Source organism: Nerophis ophidion, linkage group LG01 (assembly GCF_033978795.1).
Source record: "Nerophis ophidion isolate RoL-2023_Sa linkage group LG01, RoL_Noph_v1.0, whole genome shotgun sequence".
Classification (NCBI taxonomy): Eukaryota; Metazoa; Chordata; class Actinopteri; order Syngnathiformes; family Syngnathidae; genus Nerophis; species Nerophis ophidion.
In genome coordinates this window covers 23,097,288-23,124,169 of record NC_084611.1, presented here as the reverse complement: position 1 = coordinate 23,124,169, position 26,882 = coordinate 23,097,288, and the positions used below count along the sequence as shown (strand labels likewise).

The 26,882-nt window shown below is 37.7% G+C and overlaps 2 protein-coding genes across 6 annotated transcripts in view; both read right to left on the bottom strand.

Annotated features, from left to right (window-relative positions):
* slc23a2 (solute carrier family 23 member 2) overlaps positions 1–8,072 on the bottom strand; it is a 104,108-nt gene extending 96,036 nt beyond the window's left edge. Inside the window, exons 1-2 of one of the 3 annotated variants that reach the window (XM_061898716.1) lie at positions 7,940–8,049; positions 7,786–7,852 (exon numbers count right to left, since the gene is read on the bottom strand). The gene's annotated coding sequence lies outside the window, so the exon portion shown is untranslated. Of the gene's footprint in view, positions 1–7,785 lie in introns of all 3 variants that reach the window. The other 2 variants (XM_061898707.1, XM_061898700.1) reach the window with 2 other exon arrangements.
* An 8,464-nt stretch (positions 8,073–16,536) lies between these two features.
* The window catches only part of kcnip3b (Kv channel interacting protein 3b, calsenilin), a 122,574-nt gene continuing 112,228 nt past the window's right edge, over positions 16,537–26,882 (bottom strand). For 2 of the 3 annotated variants that reach the window (XM_061898677.1, XM_061898686.1), the window contains 5 exons: positions 22,942–23,011; positions 20,674–20,852; positions 20,444–20,548; positions 20,279–20,341; positions 16,537–17,407 (listed from right to left, as the gene is read on the bottom strand). In XM_061898677.1, the coding sequence (XP_061754661.1) occupies positions 17,360–17,407; positions 20,279–20,341; positions 20,444–20,548; positions 20,674–20,852; positions 22,942–23,011 (465 nt within the window). In that variant the 3' untranslated portion in view covers positions 16,537–17,359. Of the gene's footprint in view, positions 17,408–20,278; positions 20,342–20,434; positions 20,549–20,673; positions 20,853–22,941; positions 23,012–26,882 lie in introns of all 3 variants that reach the window. The other variant, XM_061898670.1, reaches the window with a different exon arrangement.

Genomic DNA, 26,882 nt, shown 5'->3' with positions numbered 1-26,882 from the left:
CATAGCACAGTCAAAACAGAAGGGCAATGCAGCACCTGCAGTGAATAAACTTGTCTAAAGATGGTGCCATTGCACAAACAATAAAACCTATTCAGTGTGTCTGCTTTTTTTTTTTTCCACGCTATTTACTATACAGCTGGCTTTCAGCGAAGAAAAATCCATAAATTAGCCGCACCATTTTATAAGCTGGTGTTCAAAGCCTCAGAAAACATAGCGGCTTAAGGCTGGAACATTAGCTTGTGTCCCCTCAACGGCGTCTTGTTTGGTTTGGTTTGATTTATAGTTCTCCCATGGGAGGTGGTGCCAGACTTGTAATTCTCTTTCAAAACTTTAAGCGGCAGTGTCTCCAGTAGGAGTAACTGCAGCTGTTGTTGCCTAGATACTGTGTGTTTTCTTCCTGTGTCGTGTGACGTCAATCACTGAACCTCAACATCGACCTTGTCGCCTAGACTGGAACTAATCATTCATAATCATCACTTTCCTTTTAAAGGATGTTTTACTTGTAAACCAGAGGAAATTACTTTCCTGAACAACTCGCGGCAGAGGACGTTAATATCTGCAACGCTATTTGGCCATTCGGTACATGGGACAAGAGAGAGCTAACATGTAAATGTAAATAAACAAAACTGTTAAATAACTATTGCAAGTTAACCAGGTGCTGGTGTTAATCCGTATGGCCATGTTCAAAATTCACAAATGTTTCTAAGTATACCGTGCCTGAAAGATTATTGACAGTGAATGAGAAGTGTGAGAGAAAAAGACGTGTGCGCATGAGAAAGAATATGTGTCTGAATTGAACCTGTAGTGGGGCCGTTGTGTGCTTGGGCATGATACTTTACCCACCTGCTCCCAGTGCCGCCCAAACTGGTTTAAATGTAACTTAGATAATGGGTTTCATTATGTGAGGTAGGGATGTCCCGATCCAGGTTTTTGCACTTCCGATCCGATACTGATACTGGCCTATCCGAGCATGTATTAAAGTTTGAAGTTATTTAGCCTACTTAGTTGTCAGATTCATGCTGAAAAGGATTTTAGTACTCTTGATAACAACTAGCCAGCTGAATTAGGTGAGTTTGAATAATACACAATAGTTGGTATTCAAGGATAAACACAAAATATCAAAAATGATACATGACAAAGAGAAATGGCATCATTAAACAGTAAAAAGTGAACAGTTTAAAGTGCAAATAATGCTGTAAACATTATTAAAAAAAAAGCAAAACACACAAACAACCTGAGTGGGATAAAATGTCTATAACTCAGCATCAATAATTGCTCTTGAACAAGTGTAAACTTAAAAAAAAAAAAAAAAAAAAAAAAAAATATATATATATATATACACACACACATATACATATACATACATTCCCTTCAATTGTTTGCCCCAGTCAGGGGGGGGCAAACAATTGAAGTCCAAGCATAATGGGGAGATTCTTTCTAACAAAGACAAGCACTTCAAGATGCTCAGGTGTCAGCCTGCTCCTGTGTTCATCTATGATGAGTGCTAAAAAGCCTCTCACTCGCAAGAGTCATTAAAATGTCTTACAACTTTACCACCACGCTTGACTTTATTGTGGCATGTTTTGCACTCCACCTCTTCACCTTTTTCGTTTTGTAGGATAAAATAATCCCACATAGCTGACATTTTTACCGTAACTTTTAATTCACACGGCCGTCTAAACGGTTAGAAAGCAAACCTGTGGATGTTTTGAAGGTGTTCTAGAAAATGCGGAACAGAGTTTAGGGAGCAGCAGAAGACTGGAATGTATTATTTAAATCGGTGTGTTGGAAAACACGGACCGGGGTTTTTTTAAAACTGGATCTGGATCGGCATTTTCCCATGCCTTGCCGATATGCATTTTTTGGCAAATATCGGCGGCCGATCCGATCCAAATATCGGATCTGGACAACTCTAATGTGAAGCGCTTTGAGTCACTACAGAAATGCGCTATATAAATATAATTCACTTGACTTCACACTTGTTAGCACAAGATTGAAAATAAAAGTTGAAAGGAGTGTTGTACTTTGTGACTTCTGGGCGCAACAAAACAATATGCTGAAAAACGAGACACACAGTAATTCTTTTTAGAGCGCATCGAGATATTTAGTGCACAATATCAGCTGTCATGCAAATGTTTATCACTGCAGTTTCATTTCATACAATAACTTGTGCATTTCAAGCACAAAGTCTGCTCGGCTGTATTCAGGGACCATACACGGCAACAACTGATCAATGACAGTTCTGTGTTCTGCATCGCCGGGAACGCGAACCTAGGATTTTTGGTATTTGCATGTAGGTTACACAGGTGAAGGTGGGACGACGGTGTCGCCAACACAAGCTAAGGGACGCCAGACTTTATAGTATTTAAATTTTATTAATATATACTCATTTTAAACTTTCATGCAGAGAAGGAAATAACAACTAAGTCAATTGACCAAAACTGTATTTATTAAACAGTTATTAAACAGTGGCACCAACATTCATGTCATTTCCAAAACAGAAAGGGCAAGATTGTCAGAGAAATTTTAAAACAAGCTATGAGCGCACTTTTGTGCATGTCACAAAGATGACATATCAAAACAACACTAAATTAAAGTGCACTTTTTGTACAGAACGCCACTACAATAGTTTAAAACAAATAAAGTGCACTTTAGTGCATGATGTCACACAAGATATTTCAATAAGTGTCAAAAATGAGCTGTATAATATGAAATCAAATAGTGTATATCCTTTGCAATGTGGTAGTTTACTGCGGAAACTATCTCCTTTTGTTGTTGATTGTTTTTTCATACGGTGTTGATTTGGAAATGGTTGCTTCGCATTTTGTGGATGTGGCCCCAAACGGAGATGTTGACATGCAGTTTCAGGCACTCTTCATTCTCAAGCGGGTGACTTTTCAAATGATGCTACATATTAGCAGTAATTCTACTTTATGTAGCAACGCTTGTGCCCCACACTTGCCAAATTACAGTTGTCTGTTCGACATATTCCTGCTTGAAGCCAAACCACCGCCAGACCATGGACCCCCTGCTGTTTTTCTTGGGAATTCATTCTTCATTCATTTGTTACCAGATTCGCACCTTCTTTTTCTCGTATTACCACTTGCACGGCTTCGCTACAATCACAGCTAACGTTACCCAGTCTGCTACCTCTCTGCTCCGCGAGGGCGTATACGTATGTGACATATGACGTGACAGTATGTGACGTGTGTAAGAAACTGCGCTTGCTGTCAGTGAGAAGGAGACACAAGAAGGAGTGGGAAGAGCCTGTAGTGTAAAGCCCGCAACTAATAGCAACTGCGTGAGAACGTATACTCGAATATCACGATATAGTCATTTTTTATATCGCACGGAATTAAAACCCGCGATATATATCGCCCAGCCCTATCCTACGGTGTTGATGTGAAAATAGTTGCTTCAGCATTTTTGTGGTGTGGCACCGAACGGAGATGTTGACATGCACAGTTTGAAGCACTCTTCATTCTCTAGTGGGTGACTTTTCAAATGAAGCTACAAATTAGCAGTACTGCTAATTTTTGTAGCAACGCTTCTGTCGCATAAATGTTGAACACATTCCCGCTTGAAGCCAAACCACCGCCAGACGATGCCCCCCGTGGTGTTTTTCTTCTGAATCAATTCTTCCTCCATTTGATACCAGATTCGCACCTTCTCTCCCTCGTATTACCACTCGCAACACACTGTTAGCATCACAGCTAATGTTACCCATATCGCTACCGCTCTGCTCGGGGAGGGCGTGTGATGTTGCACGCGTGACCTATGTAAGAAGGTGCGCTTGTTTTAAGTCTCCGTGAGAAGGAGAGACAAGAAAGAAGGAGAAACACATTCAGTGTAATGCCCACAGCTAAAAGCAACTGCGTGAGAATCTATAGTCGAATATCATGATATGGTCATTTTCTATATCGCACAGAGACAAACCCGCGATATATCGAGCATATCGATATATCGCCCAGCCCTACTCTGAGATGTGATTCACTACAATAGGGCCCCACAGCACACTGGATTCCAGGTAATGGAAATACCACAACACTTTAAGAACTTGCACACAAAGGAACACTGGAGGTGACTATGACGTGCGCATTTTCCGCGCATGCGTACTAGGTCACGTTGCGCCGCGGACGGAGGGGGGCGGGGGTCTTGAACGGTGGTATTGTGTGTGGACACGGATATGTTTAGGTGGGATTTACCCTGGTGTAAACGGGGCTTAAGGGAGGGAGACAGTCTTCACACATTCTGTGGTCATTAACTGAATCGAGGAACACATTACTGTTAACAGTATTTAAAATTAACTTTGCATAATCGTGACCTTTAACATAGATAACTTCACAGATTGAATCCAAAGCATCTACTGGTTTTGTGGTGGCTATACAATTCAGCACTACAGAATTGACAATGATCTCACTAGCCCACAAACCTGCTGACCTCGTTTTATTACAACTGTTAAATTGCTGGTAAGCAAAAAGCCAAAAAGCTACAGTAGCCATAAAGAGGTGCTCATAAATAACTGATAAAAAAAATTTGATAGAAAAAACACAGTGAATGAGTGTTAGTAATGTGTATCATCTTCATGCAGGTGCACTGGGGGTTAAGTGAATCAAAAACATGCACCAGCAGCATCATCATTGGCATATATAGGCTGCTCAGTGGCCTTGTGGTATGAGTGTCCGCCCTGAGATTGGTAGGTCGTGAGTTCAATACCCGGCCGAGTCATACTGTTGTAAGCACAATACCAATGGCGCGCAATTTGCAAAATGCGCAACCGCATTTTGCAAATTTAATGTCAAATAACTACTACCACAACTTGGTTTACTATTTATAAAATATAATAATGTAGGATTACCTGGAACTTGAAATAGGCCACCCGGCCTGAATCCACACTTGGTAGTAGTTTAGTCAGTAGTTCTATCGTGGATGTACACTGTATACCAGGGATCGGGAACCTTTTTGGCTGAGAGAGCCATACAAGTTAAATATTTTAAAAAGTATTTCCGTGAGAGCCATGTAATATTTTTTTAAGACTGAATACAACTAAATGCGTGCATTTTTAAGACCAACATTTTTAGTGTATAATAAGTCTCTTATTCTTTTTAATAACATTGTTATACCGAAGCTAACCAATAATAAATAAAATACTTCTTACCATTAATTCGACTTCTTGAACAGGTGCGGTATAAACCGGATGGATGGATTAAAATGCATGAGAATGTTTTATATTTTGAACGTTATTTTTGACACTGTGATTACCAACGGAATTATTCATTACTTACAGTGTTAAGCAATGTCAGCTAAGATTTATCTGAGAGCCAGGTGCAGTCATCAAAAGAGTAACATCTGGCTCTAGAGCCATAGGTTCCCTACCCCTGCTGTATAGTGATGAATCCAATAAACATTTGATTTGATTTGACATTAAATTTGCTAAATGCGGTTTACGCATTTTGCGCTCCATTGGTATTGTGCTTACAACAATACCAAAGACTATAAAAATGGGACCCATTTCCTCCCTGCTTGGCACTCAGCATCAAGGGTTGTTGGAATTGGGGGTCAAATCACCCAAATAATTCCAGGGCAAAGCCACCGCTGCTACTCACTGGTTTCCTTTGGGGATGGGTCAAATGTAGAGGATAATTTCACCGCACCTAGCGTGAGTGTGACAATCATTGGCACTTTAACTTTAATATATTGTTATTACAATGTGACGTTCATCCTACATCTAATTGTTATGGGAAAACTCATCACAAGTCAATAAATCCTCATTTCCAAATAATCTGGTGGCCCAACAGTGGCTATGTGGTTGGCTGCTTGCACCATCTTGTAGTGCATCCTAATTTGATAAGAACCCTCTAGAGCAGTGGTTTTTAACCTGGGTTCGATCGAACCCTAGGGTTTCGGTGAGTCGGCCTCAGGGGTTCGGCGGCGCCTCCGCCACGGAAGTATAGACACATCCGAATTATTGTGTAAATAAAAACTTCTCCCTGTCTGCGTATTATGGATACCCCCAAACAATGCTCCCTCTAATTTTCCATCTGACTTGCAGGTTTTTTTGATCGATTGATTGAAACTTTTACTAGCAAATTGCAAAGGAAGAGAATAGATTACATGAAACAGTACAATTTACACAGTACAGTGCATATTCTGTACAATTGACCACTAAATGGTAACACCCGAATAGGTTTTTCAACTTGTTTAAGTCGGGGTCCACGTTAATCAATTCATGGAAATGTGTGTAAGGTGTGTAATTTGTTGTGAAATCATGCACTGTGTTGGTTTTGTTCTGTGAACAAGGTGATGTTCATGCATGGTTCATTTTGTGCACCAATAAAAAAACAACTTTTTCTTGAATTTGAAAAAAAAAACAAAAACATTTTATTTTTCACTAAAGAAGGGTTCGGTGAATGCGCGTATGAAATTGGTGGGGTTCGGTACCTTCAACAAGGTTAAGAACCACTGCTGTAGATCAGTGTTTTTCAACCTTTTTTGAGCCAAGGCACATTTTTTGCGTTGGAAAAATGCGGAGGCACACCACCAGCAGAAATCACAAAAAAACGAAACTCAGTTGACAGTAAAAAGTTGTCGTGGCAATAGTTGTCGTAGCAATAGCTGGTTATGACTTTAAAGCATAACTATAACTATTGCTCTTGTCTCAAAGTAGGTGTACTGTCACCACCTGTCACATCACACTGACTTATTTGGACTTGTTTGCTCTTTTCCTGTGTGTAGTGTTTGTTCTTGTCTTGCGCTCCTATTTTTTGGGGTATTTTCCTCTAACAGTTTCATGTCTTCCTCTGAGCGATATTTCTCGCATCTACTTTGTTTTAGCAATCAAGAATATTTCAGTTGTTTTTTCCCTGTGAGGAGGTGGCGACTTGTCCAGGGTGTACCCCACCCTCCGCCTGATTGTAGCTGAGATAGGTTCCAGCGCCCCCCGTGACCCCGAAGGAAATAACCAGTACAAAATGGATGGATTATCCTTCTTTGTGGGGACATTGTTGATTGTCATGTACGGATGTACTTTGTGGACGCCGTCTTTGCTCCACAGTCTTTGCTGTCGTCTAGCATTCTGGTTTTGTTTATTTTGTAGTTCAGCTTTAGTTTTGTTCTGCATAGCCTTCCCTAAGCTTCAAAACCTCTTCTCAGGGGCACTCACTTTTTGTTAATTTTTTTGTTTAAGCATGGAATACCTTTTTTACCTTCACCCTGCCTCCTGCTGTTTCGGACATCTACAAAGCAATTAGCTACCGGCTGCCACCTACTGGTATGGGAGAGTATTACACAGTTACTCGAGACAACACCGACACTCAACAACAACACATCATTTGCAGACTCCAATTACTGGTTTGCAAAAAACATTTTTCTCCCAAATAGGTGAATTTAGATCATCTCCCACGGCACACCAGATCGTATCTCAGTGGTTGAAAAACACTGCTCTAGATACATGTACAGGTAGCGGACCTTGTGTAATAATTAGCTCTAATGTATTAATGTGAATAAATTGGTATTCGGGGTAAATGTGAGGGAAGCGAAAGGGATGTCTAAATCAAAAATGACAGATTGGGCCTATCACGGTCACACAGCATCACCACACACACACATTGGCACACACACACACACTGGCACACACACATGGTATCACCGACCCACAGAGACCAACCATGGGTACGATTTTTCGAGCGGGACGGCGAAGTAATGTATACAATTCTTTACACATTGTGTCCGTAAGAATGACTTGTGATCATTTTTTTAAATGAATCGCATATCCTCCACACTTACCTGCCTGGTGAAAAAGACGAAGCCCACTTCGACTTCCCTTCTCGGCTACGTCCGCTGGCTGGCGTCGCTGGAGCGGTGCAGAATAACAGAGCTCGAATAAGGAAAAAGGGGAGGAGGCAAGACAGCCTTGAGTTTAACACTGAAGAATGCTCACAGGCGAGAGTCTAAACGGAAAGCGTGTCCCCGAGACCGGTTGGGTAGAAAGGAAGTCCGCCTCTCGCCGACAGACAAGCTTTGAAACCGCTGCCTGCGGAGGGATTTGGTCTTTCATAAAGCCACGGGGGTTGATGTCATGCTTCGCGCATGCGCATTCACGACATGACTTCGTAACCTGCCTCCGCACGAGCCAAGCCAATCAGAGTGGACGCATTGATGACGCAACTACTCCGCGCAAGCCAATGTTCTAATGTCCATATTTTCCACTACTGTCTTAGTCAAATATTTTACAAAGTGGATCGTAATCCTAATTTGAAAATGGTATTTGTGTAATTTTTAAAATTATTGCATTGATTTATATTTTCAGGATCTATACTGACCTCTTGCGTTGCCGTACATGACAACAGTAAACAGTGCCTTCAGACCAGTGGTTCTTAACCTTGTTGGAGGTACCGAACCCCACCAGTTTCATATGTGCATTCACTGCACCCTTCTATAGTGAAAAATAAAATGTTTTGTTTTTTTTCAAATTCAAGATTAAGTTATATGTTTTTGGAAACACTTTATTATGGGGAACATATTCTAAGTAACAAAGACTTAATTTAGAGTTATTTGGATACTAGGGGAACATATTCTAAGCAACAAAGACTTAATTTACAGTTATTTGGACCATCCATTTTCTACCGCTTATTCCCTTTTGGGAATAAGCGGTAGAAACAGCCAATAGTTTTCCAGCCAATAGTTTTCCTTCCTCCCACGCCACATTGGTCTCTATGGCATAACAGAAGTGTTCAGGATTCTGGACCGCTTATTCCCTTTTGGGAATAAGCGGGCGGAAGGCAGGGTGCACCCTGGACAAGTCGCTACCTCATCGCAGGGCCAACACAGATAGACAGACAACACTCACACTCACATTCACACACTAGGACACTAGGGTAAACTATTCTAAATAAAAAAGACTCAATTTAGAGTTATTTGGACAATAGGGGAACATATTTTAAGGAACAAAGACTCAATGTACAGTTATTTGGACACTAGGAGAAAATATTCTAAGTAAAAAAGACTCAATTTACAGTTATTTGGACACTAGGGGATCATATTTTAAGTATCAAAGACTTAATTGAGAGGTTTTTGGACACTAGGGGAACATATTTTAAGTAACAAAGACTTATAGAGTTATTTGGACACTAGGAGTACATATTTTAAGTAATAAAGACTTAATTTAGAGTTATTTGGACACTAAGTGTACATATTCTAAGTAATAAAGACTTAATGTAGAGTTATTTGGACACTAGGGGAACATATTGTAAGTAATAAAGACTTAAGTTTGAGTTATTTGGACACTAGGGGAACATATTTTAAGGAACAAAGACTCAATGTACAGTTATTTGGACTCTAGGAGAAAATATTCTAAGTAAAAAAGACTCAATTTACAGTTATTTGGACACTAGGGGATCATATTTTAAGTATCAAAGACTTAATTGAGAGGTTTTTGGACACTAGGGGAACATATTTTAAGTAATAAAGACTTAATTTAGAGTTATTTGGACACTAAGTGTACATATTCTAAGTAATAAAGACTTAATGTAGAGTTATTTGGACACTAGGGGAACATATTGTAAGTAATAAAGACTTTAGTTTGAGTTATTTGGACACTAGGGGAACATATTTTAAGGAACAAAGACTCAATGTACAGTTATTTGGACACTAGGAGAAAATATTCTAAGTAAAAAAGACTCAATTTACAGTTATTTGAACATTAGGGGAACATAATTTAAGTAACAAAGACCTAATTTGGAGTTATTTGGCACCAGGGGAACATATTCTAAGTAATAAAGTTTTAATTTTGAGTTATTTGGACACTAGGGGAACATATTTTAAGTAACAAAGACTTAATTTACAGTTATTTGGACACTAGGAGTACATATTCTAAGTAATAAAGACTTAATTTAGAGTTATTTGGACACTAGGGGAACATATTCTAAGTAATAAAGACTTAATTTTGAGTCATTTGGATACTAGGGGAACATATTTTAAGTAATAAAGACTTAGTTTTGAGTTATTTGGACACTAGGGGAACACATTCTAAGTAACAAAGACTTAATTTACAGTTAATTAGACACTAGGGTAAACTATTCTAAGTAAAAAAGACTCAATTTAGAGTTATTTGGACATTAGGGGAACATATTTTAAGGAACAACGACTCAATGTACAGTTATTTGGACACTAGGAAAAATATTCTAAGTAAAAAAGACTCAATTTACAGTTATTTGGACACTAGGGGAACATATTTTAAGTAACAAAGACTTATACAGTTATTTGGACACTAGGAGTACATATTCTAAGTAATAAAGACTTAATTTAGAGTTATTTGGACACTAGGTGTACATATTCTAAGTAATAAAGACTTAATTTAGAGTTATTTGGACACTAGGTGTACATATTCTAAGTAATAAAGACTCAATGTACAGTTATTTGGACACTAGGGGAACATATTTTAAGTAAAAAAGACTTAATTTTGAGTTATTTGGACACTAGGGGAACATATTCTAAGTAAAAAAGACTCAATTTACAGTTATTTGGACACTAGGGGAACATATTTTAAGTAACAAAGACTTAATTTAGAGTTATTTGGACACCAGGGGAACATATTTTAAGTAACAAAGACTTAGAGTTATTTGGACACTAGGAGTACATATTCTAAGTAATAAAGACTTAATTTAGAGTTATGTGGACACTAGGGTAAAATATTCTAAGTAAAAAAGACTCAATTTAGAGTTATTTGGACACTAGGGGAACATATTCTAAGTAATAGAGACTTATTTTTGAGTTATTTGGACAGTAGGGGAACATATTCTTAGTAATAAAGACTTAATTTTGAGTTATTTGGCTAGGGTTAGTGTCAGGGTTAGAGGGTTAGGGGTATAATAAGGCCGTGCAGAATAAGGCATTAATAAGTACTTAATAATGACCAGTTAAGATCCAACATGTTACTAATTTGCATGTTAATAAGCAACTAATTAATGCTGAATATGTTCCCCATACTAAAATGATATCATGTTTTTTTTTACTGGTGCACAACCGTGCTTGAACATCACCTTGTTCAAACAACAAAACCAACACAGTGCATAAACTCACAACAATTTACACACCTGCAATACAGTCAGCTGTTGCCGTATCCGTAATACGCAGATGAGGAAAAGTTTGTATTTACACGGTGAGTCGGGTGTGTTTGGACCTCCGCTGAACCCCTGAGGCCGACTCACCGAACCCCTAGGGTTCGATCGAACCCAGGTTAAGAACCACTGCTTCAGACAGTACACTAGTACAGTGTTTTTCAACCTTTTTTGAGCCGAGGCACATTTTTTTGCGTTGAAAAAATTCGGAGGCACACCACCCGCAGAAATGGTTAAAAAACGAAACTCAGTTGACAGTAAAAAGTTGTCGCAATTGTAGGATATGAATTCAAACCATAACCATAACCAAGCATGCATCACTATAGCTCTTGTCTCAAAGTAGGTGTACTTTCACCTCCCATCACATCCCGCTGTGACTTATTTGGTTTTTTTTGGTGTTTTCCTGTATGTAATGTTTTAGATCTTGCCTTGCACTCCTATTTTGGTGTTAATTGTCATGTCATGTACGGATGTACTTTGTAGACGCCTTCTGTAAGTCTTTGCTGTCGTCCAGCATTCGGTTTTTGTTTACTTTCTAGCCAGTTCAGTTTAAGTTTGGTTCTGCATAGATTTCCCTAAGCTCCAATGCCTTTTCTTAGCGGCACTCACCTTTTATTTTTGGTTCAAGCATCAGACACCTTTTTACCTGCACACTGCCTCCCGCTGTTTCCGACATCTACAAAGCAATTAGCTACCAGCTGCCACCTACTGATATGGAAGAATATTACAAGGTTACTCAACCGAGCTCTAGGCAGCACCGACACTCAACAATAACACATCATTTGCAGACTATGAGGTGGCGACTTGTCCAGGGTGTATTCCACCTTCCGCCCGAATGCAGCTGAGATAGGCTCCAGCGACCCCGAACGGGACAAGCAGTAGAAAATGGATAGATGGATCCGATGGACTGGTTTGCAAAAAATATTTTTAACCCAAATAGGTCAAATTAGATAATCTCCCACGGCACACCAAACTGTGTCTCACAGCACACTAGAGTGCCGCGGCACAGTGGTTGAAAAACACTGCAATAGTAAATATGTGTGAAATCCTTGTGGCATTAACACAATTATGTTCAGCAATATGTTAATAAATCAAAATCTCCACATGAAAACTCAACACCCCAGTATTTTCAAAGCAATAAAGTCAGACATTCACACACATTAAGGAAGAATAACATTTCTTTGTTGAAATCCAATATTGTATTCATTTATTTTAATATGATTTGGAAATGTTACATGGATAGCAGCAGCAAAGCACACTGGCATGGCAGCTTGAGAAAAAAAAAAAACATGTTCAAAACAATCAATTCATCCATTTTCTACCGCTTGTCCCTTTTTTGGGGTCGCGGGGGATGCTGGAGCCTATCTCAGCTGCATTCGGGCGGAAGGTGGGCTACACCCAGGACAAGTCGCCATCTCATCACAGGGCCAACACAGATAGACAGACAACATTCACACTCACATTCACACACTAGGGCCAATTTAGTGTTGCCAATCAACCTAATTTCAGGTATTTTTGGAGGTCAAATAAATAGATATTTAGTTCCTACAGTAACAGTAAACAGTGCCTTCAGACAGTACAGTGCAGTGCTGTACTAATAGTAAATATGTGTGAAATCCTTGTGGCAATAACACAATTATGTTCAGCAATATGTTAATAAATCAAAATCCATCCATCCATTTTCTACCGCTTGTCCCTTTTTGGGGTCGCATAAAAATGTAAATATTAATCTCAACACCCCAGTATTTTCAGAGCAATAAAGTGAGACATTCCTACACATTTAGACTATATTATGAGTGAATAAGAATTGCAACCAAACAGGACTAATTAAAATGGCCCAACGTTACGTAATATCTAATGCATCCATCCATTTTCTACCGCTTATTCCCTTTGGGTCGCGGGGGGCGCTGGTGCCTATCTCAGCTACAATCGGGCGGAAGGCAGCGTACACCCTGGACAAGTCGCCACCTCATCGCAGGGCCAACACAGATAGACAGACAACATTCACACTCACATTCACACACTAGGGCCAATTTAGTGTTGCCAATCAACCTATCCCCAGGTGCATGTCTTTGGAAGTGGGAGGAAGCCGGAGTACCCGGGGGTAAACTCACGCATTCACGGGAAGGACATGCAAACTCCACACAGAAACATCCCGAGCCTGGGATTGAACCCCAGACTACTCAGGACCTCCGTATTGTGAGGCAGACGCACTAACCCCTCTGCCACCGTGAAGCCCACTTTCATAATCACTCCAGTAAAAAGTATGAAAAATGAGAAATGGCATGCACCTAGAAACTGTACACAAATGAATATATTTTATGTAAATAAGAATTGCCACCAGACAGGACTGATTAAAATGGCTAAACATTACGTAATATCTAATGTACCACTGTATATACAATAAGGCAGGTATTCTCAAACTGTGGGTACCACATACTCCACCTAGTGGTATGCCTAAGAAACATTTGATTAAGTGGTTAGTGTTTTATTTTCAATAGTCAAGCACAGAGTTACTGTTCATACTGCGTGTACTATAACAGCGGCCAAATATATTAAAGTTAAAGTTAAAGTACCAATGATTGTCACACACACACTAGGTGTGGCGAAATTATTCTCTGCATTTGACCCATCACCCTTGATCAACCCCTGGTAGGTGAAGGGAGCAGTGGGCAGCAGGGGTGCCGCACCCGGAAATCATTTTTGGTGATTTAACCACCAATTCCAACACAGTGTTACTGTACAAACTGTCTGTACTGTTACAGCGGCCAAATATATTAAGCATACTTGTTAAATAAAACCTCTGCCCTGTTTTTAATGAATACTAAGACCTACTATGCTGCCGTATTTTAATGTTGGTCATTATAGTGGTACTTGGAGAGCCAAGTGTTTTCTCAAGTGGTACTTGGTGAAAAAACTTTCAGAACCACTGCAGTAAAGTATGGAAAATGAGAAATGGCATGCACCTAGAAACTGTACACAAATGATGAATATATTTTATGTAAATAGGAATTGCCACCAGACAGAACTAATTGAAATGGCTGAACAATACGAAATATGTAATGTACAAGATGTGAATGACGACGGTCTATTTGGGAGGCGTGGCAGCTTGAGAAAAAAAATAAAAATAAAAATGTTCAAAACAAATTTTAGCTAATTTAAGGTATTTTTGGATGTCAAATAAATATAAACTGAGCCCAACATATCACATTCTCTGAGGGGAGGCTCACACAGACATACTAATTCTAGATCAGTGGATTTTAACCTGGGTTCGATCCAACCCTAAGGGTTTGGTTAGTCGGCCTCAGGGGTTCGGCGGAGGTCAAAACACACCCGACTCATACTGTAAATGCAAACTTCTCCCTATCGGCGTATCACGGATACGGCAACAGCTGACTGATTTGCAGGTGTGTCATTTGTTGTGAGTTTATGCACTATGTTGGTTTTGTTGTTTGAAGAAGGTGATGTTCATGCATGCTTCATTTTGTGCACCAGTAAAAAAAACATTGTAACACTTTAGTATGGGGAACATCCATCCATCCATTTTCTACCGCTTATTCCCTTCCAGGGTCACGGGGGGCGCTGGCGCCTATCTCAGCTACAATCGGGCGGAAGGCGGGGTACACCCTGGACAAGTCGCCACCTCATCGCAGGGCCAACACAGATAGACAGACAACATTCACACTCACATTCACACACTAGGGCCAATTTAGTGTTGCCAATCAACCTATCCCCAGGTGCATGTCTTTGGAAGTGGGAGGAAGTCGGAGTACCCGGAGGGAACCCACGCATTCACGGGGAGAACCTGCAAACTCCACACAGAAAGATCCCGAGCCTGGATTTCAACCCAGGACTGCAGGACCTTCGTATTGTGAGGCATACGCACTAACCCCTCTTCCACCATGAAGCCTATGGGGAACATAATCACCATTAATTAATTGCTTATCAAAAGGCAAATTAGTAACATATTGTCTCTTAACTAGTCATTATTAAGTACTTATTAATGCCTTATTCGGCATGGCCTTATTATAACCCAAACCCTGACCAAATAACTCTGAATTAAGTCTTTATTACTTAGAATATGTTTCCCTAGAGTCCAAATAATTCTAAATTTGACATGATCTATGGTCTGGATTATGGTTTTGTTATTTTTAGTTAGTTTTTGGAACTTTTTAGTTCATGTTTGCGATACCTTGTTTTGTTTGGTTACCATGCCAACTTATGATTTTTCTGTCATGAGGGGGCGGGGGGGATTCGCAGCTTACTGCAAGGTTTGTTCTCCTAGGATGTAAACGGACTATTCCGGACAAGGCTTGCAGGTAGGAACATATTTATTAACTCGATAAATCTTGGCAGGGCATGAGGTACACAAGCATAAACTATGGCGGGGAACAAACACAAAACCGTGGCATGAAACAAACAAACAAACTATGGCTTCGAACAAACACAAAACTGTGGCAAGAAATAAACACGGCAGGAATCGAGCAACACAAAATGTGGTATGGCATTAAAACAAGCAATGACGCCAGGCCGACTGACTGGCAAAGACAGGCTTAAATAAGGGTCTTGATTAGAAACAGGTGCACGGTCGGAACACTAGAGGCAGGTGAAAATCCTAAAGCGGCATGGTAACCAAACAAAACAAGGGAGCGCAAACAGGAACAAAAAGAGTCCTAAAACTTACAAAAAAATAATCCAGACCACAGATCATGACAAAATTAAGTCTTTGTTGCTTAGAACATGTTCCCCATACTAAAATGTTACCAATAACCTATAACTTTGTCTTGAATTTGAAAAAAAACAAAACATTTTATTTTTAACTAAAGAAGGGTTCGGTGAATGCGCATATGAACTTGGTGGGGTTCGGTATCTCCAACAAGTTTAAGAACCACTGTTCTAGATGCTGAAAGCTGCTGTCTGCTGGTTAAGAGGCAGAACTACACTAATGTTCCCATGCTGTAACTACATTAAATACTGTGTCTAAAATATGTCTGATTAATTGTTTTTTAAAGGGAAAAGTTATAATATAATATAATATAATAAATATAAACAATGTGTGCCTTTGAATCTGAATGTGCATGTCATTCTTCCTCATTCTTTCTTATCTCAGTAATGCAATCGATGCATGTATGCAAGCCCACACAATGCTGGCATTTCAGCCACAAATAAATCTGTTTGGTTGGTTTGTTCCGCAGGGATTTAAAACAGTAAAACATGTTGGGCTCCAAGAAAATCTAAACTAATGAACCCACACACATCCATCACCGTGCATTTACGTGTTATACTTAAATTTACTTTTACCCTTTCTCCCTGCTGGTGAATGTCACACTTGTCCTGTGTTAAATCTACTTATTAGCTCATTATGTGTGAAAGATGCCCGAGCACTGGAGGGAAATGTCAGGAAAAGAAGAAACACAAGTCACAGCAGTCGACAGCATCTTTATTAACCCACGTCACACAGATCCCACCGCATTGTACATCATATTGTTGCACCTTACAGTCGGCATGCGAGTAAAATACCAAAAAACCAACACAAAGTCTTCATTCAGCATAAAAAAACTATTATATTTAAAGAATTTCGCACTATTGCAAAGTTACTTCACTATCTCAGCTCCATGTTCAATATAATCTCCCCATAATACAAAAGAACACAAAAGTTAAGGAATAATCTTTTTTGACTCAGTGGCAAGCTGTCACTTAACATATTTTTTGTACTTTTTTAAATTTTTATTATTCAGATCCATCAGCCAGTGCGGCAACACAGCTTCACATAAATTGCACACTAACATCCCGTCAGTGGTGCACTAGGCTCATGGGCATTAAATTATAGTGCAAGCTAGTTCCACATCACATATGACAAGCATGCTTTTTGTCAGTGTCCTCAAAAAGACTGACTCTATGCACTGAGTGGGCACAAATGAAAAAAAAAAATGAGTGAGGCCAGGCATTAGGGATTGGCGCCCGTGTGTTCAATCCTTCAAGTTCTGTTGTGCAATTTATTCAGGGCACAAAACACACACAAAAAAGATGTGTGCTCAATGCAGGAAGCTCATCATCTGACTATGGCAGTCCTTTAAACCCACAAGTGTTTGCAAGGTATATACTGTATGTCTAGAATAAGCATGGTGACAAAAAGAAAAAATATTTGTGTGTGTACAATACTTACTTTAAGTGCGTAATGCTAGTATTTGCGTGTATGTGCTGGATGAAAAAATAATACCTCCAAGTGGCATCCTGACATGTTATATCACATTTTCAAACAACTGCATGGAATTCATGATGTTCTCATCCTGGGGAAAAAAAGATAAAGAATAGCATGACACATATACAAGTGTTTTAAGTACAATATTAAAGAAGAACATTCAAATATTTTAATTTTCAGTAATGTGATTATTCAAAAATATATATTTGTTTTACTAATATGTTTTGATAATATCATAACAATTATCATTTTAAATGTATTATTTTTTTGTTGTTTTGTATTACTTTTTAAAGCAAAGATTCCCAAACTTATTCAACCCAAGACCCAATTAGGGCTGTGAATCTTGGGTGTCCCAGGATTCGGTTCAATATCGATTCTTGGGGTCACGATTCAATTCAAAATCGATTTTTTTTTCACTTCACACGATTCTCGATTCAAAAACAATTTTTTTCCCGATTCAAAGGGATCCTTTATTCATTCAATACATAGGATTTCAGCAAGATCTACCCCAGTCTGCTGACATGCAAGCAGAGTAATAGATTTTTGTAAAAATATTTTATAATTGTAAAGGACAATGTTTTATCAACTGATTGCAATAATGTAAATGTGTTTTAACTATTGAACGAACCAAAAATATGACTTATTTTATCTTTGTGAAAATATTGGACACAGTGTGTTGTCAAGCTTAAGCCACTGTGATACTATTGTTCTTTTTTTTTAATTTTTATAAATGTTTAATGATAATGTCAAGGAGGGATTTTTAATCACTGTTATGTTTAAATTATTACTAATATCGATACTGTTGTTGATGATATTCATTTTTGTTTCAATACTTTTGGTTTGTTCTGTGTCGTGTTTGTCTCCTCTCAATTGCTCTGTTTATTGCAGTTCTGGGTGTTGCTGGGTCAGGTTTGGTTTTGGAATTGGATTGCATTGTTATGGTATTGCTGTGTATTGTTTTGTTGGATTGATTCATAAAAATAAATAAATAAATAAATAAAAAAATTTAAAAAATGATTTTTAAAATGAGAATCGAATCTGAATCGCACAACGTGAGAATTGTGATTTGAATTCGAATCGATTTTTTTTCCCACACCCCTACAATTGAGTTCCTCCTTGCAAACCAAGTTTTGAAAAAAATACCATCCTGATCCAAATCTAAAACAAGCGTGAATACAGCGCGTCGTTCTCAATTACAGTAAGAGAAGTTTTTGTAAAATTTTAGGAGACAAATTTAAAGACAAAATAAATATATGTCTTTCAAACCATGTTTTAAATATCAGTTAAACTCACAGTAAATTTCAATACAAAATATGATATGTGTAAATATATATATCAGGTCTATGTGCATCTCTACAGGTCACTTGTATGTGGGAGTGCTATTGCTCGGGGAGTGTTTGTTTGGCACCACCTTCTGGTCTGCATGTACACTGTACATTTCTTCGCCCCAATTATAAGACAACCCAACTATTTCCCAGTATTCTTTGGGGGCAAATACAAACCCCGTTTCCATAGGAGTTGGGAAATTGCGTTAGATGTAAATATAAACAGAATACATCCATCCATCCATTTTCTGCCGCTTATTCCCGTTCGGGGTTGCGGGGGGCGCTGGCGCCTATCTCAGCTACAATCGGGCGGAAGGCGGGGTACACCCTGGACAAGTCGCCACCTCATCGCAGGGCCAACACAGATAGACAGACAACATTCACACTCACATTCACACACTAGGGCCAATTTAGTGTTGCCAATCAACCTATCCCCAGGTGCATGTCTTTGGAAGTGGGAGGAAGCCGGAGTACCCGGAGGGAACCCACGCATTCACGGGGAGAACATGCAAACTCCACACAGAAAGATCCCGAGCCTAGATTTGAACCCAGGACTGCAGGACCTTCGTATTGTGAGGCAGACGCACTAACCCCTCTGCCACCGTGAAGCCATGTGATTATTTGTATCAAGGGTTAATTTAAGGCAAAGGCAAAATTTCGAGATATATATCGTGTATCGGGATATGGCCTAAAAAATATTGAGATAAGGCCATATCGCCCAGAAATGTGGACGTGTCAGACCACAGAACACTTTTCCACTTTGCACCAGTCCATCTTAGATGAGCTTGGGCCCAGCGAAGCCGGCGGCGTTCCTGGGTGTTGTTGATAAATGGCATTCGCTTTGCATAGAGTTTTAACTTGCATTTACAGATGTAGCGACCAACTGTAGTTACTGACAGTGGTTTTATGAAGTGGTCCTGAGCCCATGTGGTGATATCCTTTACACACTGATGTCGGTTTTTGATGCAGTACCGCCTGAGGGATCAAAGGTCCGTAATATCATCGCTTAGGTGCAGTGATTTCTCCAGATTCTCGGAACCTTTTGATAATTATACGGGCCGTACATGGTAAAATCCCTAAATTCCTTGCAATAGTTCATTGAGAAATGTTGATCTAAAACTTTTTGACAATTTGCTTACAAATTGGTGACCCTCGCCCCATCCTTGTTTGTGAATTACTTAGCATTTCATGGAAGCTGCTTTTATACCCAATCACGGTACCCACCTGTTCCCAATTAGCCTGCACACCTGTGGGATGTTCCAAATAGGTGTTTGATGAGCACTCCTCAACTTTATCAGTATTTATCGCCGCCTTTCCCAACTTCTTTGCCACGTGTTGCTGGCATCAAATTCTAAAGTTAATGGTTAATTGCAAAAAAAAAAGTTTATCAGTTCTAACATCCAATATGTTGTCTTTGTAGCATATTCAACTGAATATGGGTTGAAAATTATTTGCAAATCATTGTATTCCGTTTATATTTAGATCTAACACAATTTCCCAACTCATATGGAAACGGGGTTTGTACGTCTTCTATTTGTGTGGATATGGTACATGATCTACTCATCACCAATCCAGTATCTATGTTGACATCTGTGTTTTTTGCAAAACACTGTTACAAAATAATACTCGGTTACCTTCTGGCAAGTTTCGATGAACTCTTCGATGGTCACGACTCCATCTCGGTTTCTGTCCATTTTCTGCGCAACACATTATGCAAAGCAATACAGAAGCAAAGGTTTACAAGACAGAACAAAGCACCATGCAGTCAAATAATGTATAAATTAAGATACATTGAGAACCTGGAAGAACTTGTCCACATGTTCAGAAGGGGCGTCGTCTCGCACACATGGGTAAGTGTACCGGCCCATCATGTCATAGATGGACTTCATTATAGCCAGCATCTCCTGCAGAAGAGACAAGATGCATAATCAAATGTGAAAGCAAATCAAACCACTTTACAAGCAAAACATGAGCCAGTAAATTTAAACATAGGTTCCCTTGCAACTAATGAAATATAATATGATGGAACCTCTTTGGTGATGTAGCCATCTTTGTTGATGTCATAAAGGTTGAAGGCCCAGTTGAGCTTTTCAGTGACAGAACCTCTGAGCAACACGGACAAGCCGATCACAAAGTCCTCAAAACGGATTGAGCCATTTCTGTCAATGTCGAAGGCGTTGAAAAGGAAATGAGCGTATGTAGTCGCGTCTGTGAGTAGGACAGAAAGAGGCTTATGATGACATGAATGAATGAAATAAGCTTATTTCGGTCATATAATCAACCATTTTGTGGGATCGGTTTAACAGTACAGAATATACATATTTAACAATCATACACATTTACACGCAAAAATAAAAAAGGAAAATAACCAAAAAAGGAATAGGCTGAAGCCAAAGCTTATATTTGCCTCCTATACCGTCACTGAAAATAAGATTGCCTGGAACTTCATCCATCCATCCATCTATTTTCTAACGTTTGTCCTTTTTGTGGTCGCGGGGGGTGCTGGAGCCTATCTCAGCTGCATTCGGGCGGAAGGCGGGATACGCCCTGGACAAGTCGCCACCTCATCGCAGGGCCAACACAGATACACAGACAACCTTCACACTCACCAATTCAACGTTAAAAAAAATCAATGGTATCAAAGTGCAGTGGGGCAAAAAAGTATTTAGTCAGCCACCGATTGTGCAAGTTTTCCCACTTAAAATGATGACAGAGGTCTGTAATTTTCATCATAGGTACACTTCAACTGTGAGAGACAGAATGTGACAAAAAATCCAAGAATTCACATTGTAATAATTTTAAAGAATTTATTTGTAAATTATGGTGGAAAATAAGTATTTGGTCAACCATTCAAAGCTCTCATTGATGGAAGGAGGTTTAGGCTCAAAATCTCACGATACATGGCCCCATTCATTCTTTCCTTAACACCGATCAATCGTCCTGTCCCCTTAGCAGAAAAACAGCCCCAAAGCATGATGTTTCCACCTCCATGCTTCACAGTAGGTGTGGTGTTCTTGGGATGCAACTCAGTATTCTTCTTCCTCCAAACACGACAATTTGAGTTTATACCAAAAAGTTCTATTTTGGTTTCATCTGACCACATGACATTCTCCCAATCCTCTGCTGTATCATCCATGTATCCATTTTGGTATAAACTCAACTTAACGTGTTTGGAGGAAGAAAAATACTGAGTTTCATCCCAAGAACACCAAACCTACTGTGAAGCATGGAGGTGGAAACATCATGCTTTGGGGCTGTTTTTCTGCTAAGGGGACAGGACAATTGATCCGTGTTAAGGAAAGAATGAATGGGGCCATGTATCGTGAGATTTTGAGCCAAAACCTCCTTCCATCAGTGAGAGCTTTGAATGGTTGACCAAATACTTATTTTCCACCATAATTTACGAATAAATTCTTTAAAATTCTTCCATGTGAATTCCTGGATGATTTTTTTCACATTCTGTCTCTCACAGTTGAAGTGTACCTATGATGAAAATTACAGACCTCTGTCATCATTTTAAGTGGGAGAACTTGCACAATCGGTGGCTGACTAAATACTTTTTTGCCCCACTGTAATTGTTGCTATATTTTATAATTTTCCATCATTTCACCTTCCAAGGCTTTCTTAAACCTTAACAAAGAACTACATCTCTTCAACTCATCACCGAGCTTGTTCCACCATTTAACTCCTAAAACTGAAATACATTTGTATTTTATATTCGTTCTTACTTTACCTATTTCAAAAATCAATATCCCCCGTAAATTATAGTTTTCCCCCCCTTAATTTATATAACCTAAGACTACAAGCTGGAAGGCTGTTGTTCTTTACTTGAAACATGATTTCCATTGCTTTTAAAAACACAATATCTGAACATTTCAACTTATTAGAACTTATAAATAATGGATTGGTATGTTCATAGTAGCACGCTTTGTGTAGTATTCTAATTAGCCTTTTTTGGAGTTTAATTATTGGGTCTATATTTGTTTTATAAACCTTTCTCCAAACTTCAACACAATATATATTCCTATAAAGTACCCATCCATCCATTTTCTACCGCTTATTCCCTTTTAGGGACGCGGGGGGCGCTGGTGCCTATCTATAAAGTACCAATGTTGTTAACTATGGAAAAATAAAAGAATAATATAACATATGCAGACATTTTTTTATTCAGCATGTTTCTTACTTTACAAAGACTAGCAATGGATTTGGATATTTTTCCCTTATATATTCAATATGCGGTTTCCAACATAATTTATGATCATTATTAAAGCTGTGAGACGGAAGAACGACAACTGACCTCCTTGGGGAAAGAACTGAGAATAGATGGACTTGAATGTTTCCTCATCCACAAGCCCGCTAGGACACTCCTGGAGGAGTAAAGAAAGCCTGCATCAGACAAACACCACAGCAAGCAGATAAACATTTACACTAAAAACTGAGTGGGAACTGAACCCATGGAAGTCAGCCCACAACACTACGAGTGAAATGTAATTACAAATGTATTTTTTGTCAGCAATATTTTGTGAAAATGGGAAGTGTTTATTTGAAAAATATATTTTAAATTCAAAAAGTAATTTACAAATGTGACATTGCAAAACTTTTTTTTTTTTTTAAATAAAACCACATCATTTAGGTTGAAATATTCAAAATATAAACTTGTTATACAGTACAGGCCAAAAGTTTGGACACACCTTCTTATTAAATAGGTTTTCTTTAATTTCATGACTATTTACATCGTTGATTGTTACTGAAGGCATCAAAACTATGAATTAACACATATGGAGTTATGTATTTAACAAAAAAAGGTGAAATAACTGAAAATATGTTTTATATTTTATCCCATCCATCCATCCATCCATTTCCTACCGCTAGTCCCTTTTGGGGTCGCAGGGGAGGCTGTAGCCCAGGAGTCACCAACCTTTTTGAAACCAAGAGCTACTTCTTGGGTACTGATCAATGCGAAGGGCTACCAGTTTAATACACACTTAAATAAATTGCCAGAAATAGCCAATTTGCTCAATTTACCTTTTATAAATAAATGTATATATATATATATATATATATATATATATATATATAAAAATGGGTATTTCTGTTTGTCATTCCGTCGTACATTTTTTCCTTTTACGGAAGTTTTTTTTTGTAGAGAATAAATGATAAAAAAAAAACACTTAATTGAACGGTTTAAAAGAGGAAAAAACAGGAAAAAATGAAAAAAAAATTTTGAAACATAGTGTATCTTCAATTTCGACTCATTAAAATTCAAAATTCAACCGAAAAAAAGAAGAAAAAAACTAGCTAATTCGAATCTTTAAAAAAATAATAATAATAATTTATGGAACATCATTAGTATATTTTCCTGATTAAGATTAATTTTAGAATTTTGATGATATGTTTTAAATAGGTTAAAATACAATCTGCACTTTGTTAGAATATATAACAAATTGGACCAAGCTATATTTCTAACAAAGAAAAATCATTATTTCGTCTAGATTTTCCAGACCAAAAATTTTAAAAGAAATTCAAAAGACTTTGAAATAAGATTTAAATTTGATTCCACAGATTTTCTAGATTTGCCAGAATAATTTTTTTGAATTTTAATCATAATAAGTTTGAATAAATATTTCACAGATATTCTTTGTCAAAAAACAGAAGCTAAAATGAAGAATTAAATTAAAATTTATTTATTATTCTTTACAATAAAAAAAAATAACTTACTTGAACATTGATTTAAATTGTCAGGAAAGAAGAAGAAGGAATTGAAAATGTGAAAAGATATATGTGTTTAAAAATCCTAAAATAATTTTTAAGGTTGTAATTTTCTCTAAAATTGTCTTTCTGAAAGTTATAAGAAGCAAAGTAAAAAAATAAATGAATTTATTTAAACAAGTGAAGACCAAGTCTTTAAAATATTTTCTTGAATTTTCAAATTCTATTTGAGTTGTGTCTCTCTTAGAATTAAAAATGTTGAGCAAAGCGAGACCAGCTTGCTGGTAAATAATAATAAAAAAAATAGAACAGGCCAGCGGGCTACTAATCTGGTCTTTACGGGCTACCTGGTGCCCGCGGGCACCGCGTTGGTGACCCCTGCTGTAGCCTATCTCAGCTGCATTAGGGGGGTACACCCTGGACAAGTCACTACCTCATCGCAGGGCCAACACAGATAGACAGACAACATTCACACTCACATTCACACACTAGGGCCAATTTAGTGTTGCCAATCAACCGATCCCCAGGTGCATGTCTTTGGAAGTGGCTAATTTCTTCAAAATAGTCACCCTTTGCTCTGTTTACTGTTGTGCACACTCTTAGCATTCTCTCGATAAGATTCAGGAGGGAGAAATGGTTTTCACTAGGTGTCATGGTGTTGATCAGTGACAATCTACAATGTAAATAGTCATGAAAATAAAGAAAACTCATTGAAATGAGAAGGTGTGTCCAAACTTTTGGCTTGTACTTTATATAAAGACGTAGAAAAAAAAAAGAACATTACAAGAAAAATGTTATCATGGGAATAACGTTTTACCATTGTGAGAAAAAAAGTGATAATATTGCGAGAAAAAATAGAATACAACCAGATGATAACGTGAACAAGTCGTCCTACTCAAAAATTGAGACAAAATATAGAATAAATGTGTAACGAGACAAAAAAAAATATCTGAATAGTACAGGAAAAGTTATAATATTACACAAATAATGTGTCATACCGAGTTCATAAACTGAAGTGTTATAAGAAAATAGTGCCTTAAGACTTAAAAATCTCAACAAAATCACACAGAAAAAAGTCAGTATAACAATAAAGTTGTAATATTATTTAAAAACCCAAAAAATAAAGCCAGAACATTACCAGAAAAAGTAAACCCAAATACAAGAAAAAGCTTGTCTGTAAAAAATAATAACCATTGTTACCAAAAAATCGTCATAAAAAAACATTATAAGGAGAGCGATAACATTAAAAAAAAATTGTAAATTCCAGAACATACAACACAAATACATGAGACAAACAGAAATGTCCAAGACAACAAAAAAACAGACAGAAAAAAGTCAGTATAACAATAAAGTTGTAATATTATTTAAAAAAATAACTAAAATAAAGCCAGAACAATACCAGAAAAAGTAAACCCAAATACAAGAAAAGGCTTGTCTGGAAAAAATATGAACCATTGTTACCAAAAAATTGTCATAAAAAAACATTACAAGGAAAGTGACAACATCAAAAAAAAAGTGATAATTCCAGAACATACAACACAAATACATGAGACAAACAGAAAGGTCCAAGACAAAGAGAATGTTGGAGGAAAAAAGTGGCAGTATTACATGAGAAAGGTTGTAATGGTAAAACATTATTTTATTATGGGAAAAGGCAAGAGACATAAGACAGAAAAAAAATATCTGAATAGTACAGGAAAAGTTATAATATTACACAAATGATGTGTTATACAGAGTTCATAAACTGAAGTGTTATAAGAAAATAGTGCCTTAAGACTTAAAAATCTCAACAAAAAAAACAGACAGAAAAAAGTCAGTACAACAATAAAGCTGTAATATTATTTTTAAAAATAACTAAAATAAAGCCAGAACAATACCAGAAAAAGTAAACCCAAATACAAGAAAAAGCTTGTCTGGAAAAAATATGAACCATTGTTACCAAAAAATTGTCATAAAAAAACATTACAAGGAAAGTGACAACAACAAAAAAAAAAGTGATAATTCCAGAACATACAACACAAATACATGAGACAAACAGAAATGTCCAAGACAAAGAGAATGTTGGAGGAAAAAAGTTGCAGTATTACCTGAAAAAGGTTGTAATGGTAAAACACTATTTTATTATGGGAAAAGGCAAGACACATAAGACAGAAAAAAAATATCTGAATAGAACAGGGAAAGTTATAATATTACACAAATGATGTGTCATACCGAGTTCATAAACTGAAGTGTTATAAGAAAATAGTGCCTTAAGACTTAAAAATCTCAACAAAAAAACAGACAGAAAAAAGTCAGTATAACAATAAAGTTGTAATATTATGAAAAAAAAAACTAAAATAAAGTCAGAACATTACCAGAAAAAGTAAACCCAAATACAAGAAAAAGCTTGTCTGGAAAAAATGATAACCATTGTTACCAAAAAATTGTCATAAAAAAACATTACAAGGAAAGTGACAACATCAAAAAAAAAAAGTGATAATTCCAGAACATACAACACAAATAAATGAGACAAACAGAAATGTCCAAGAC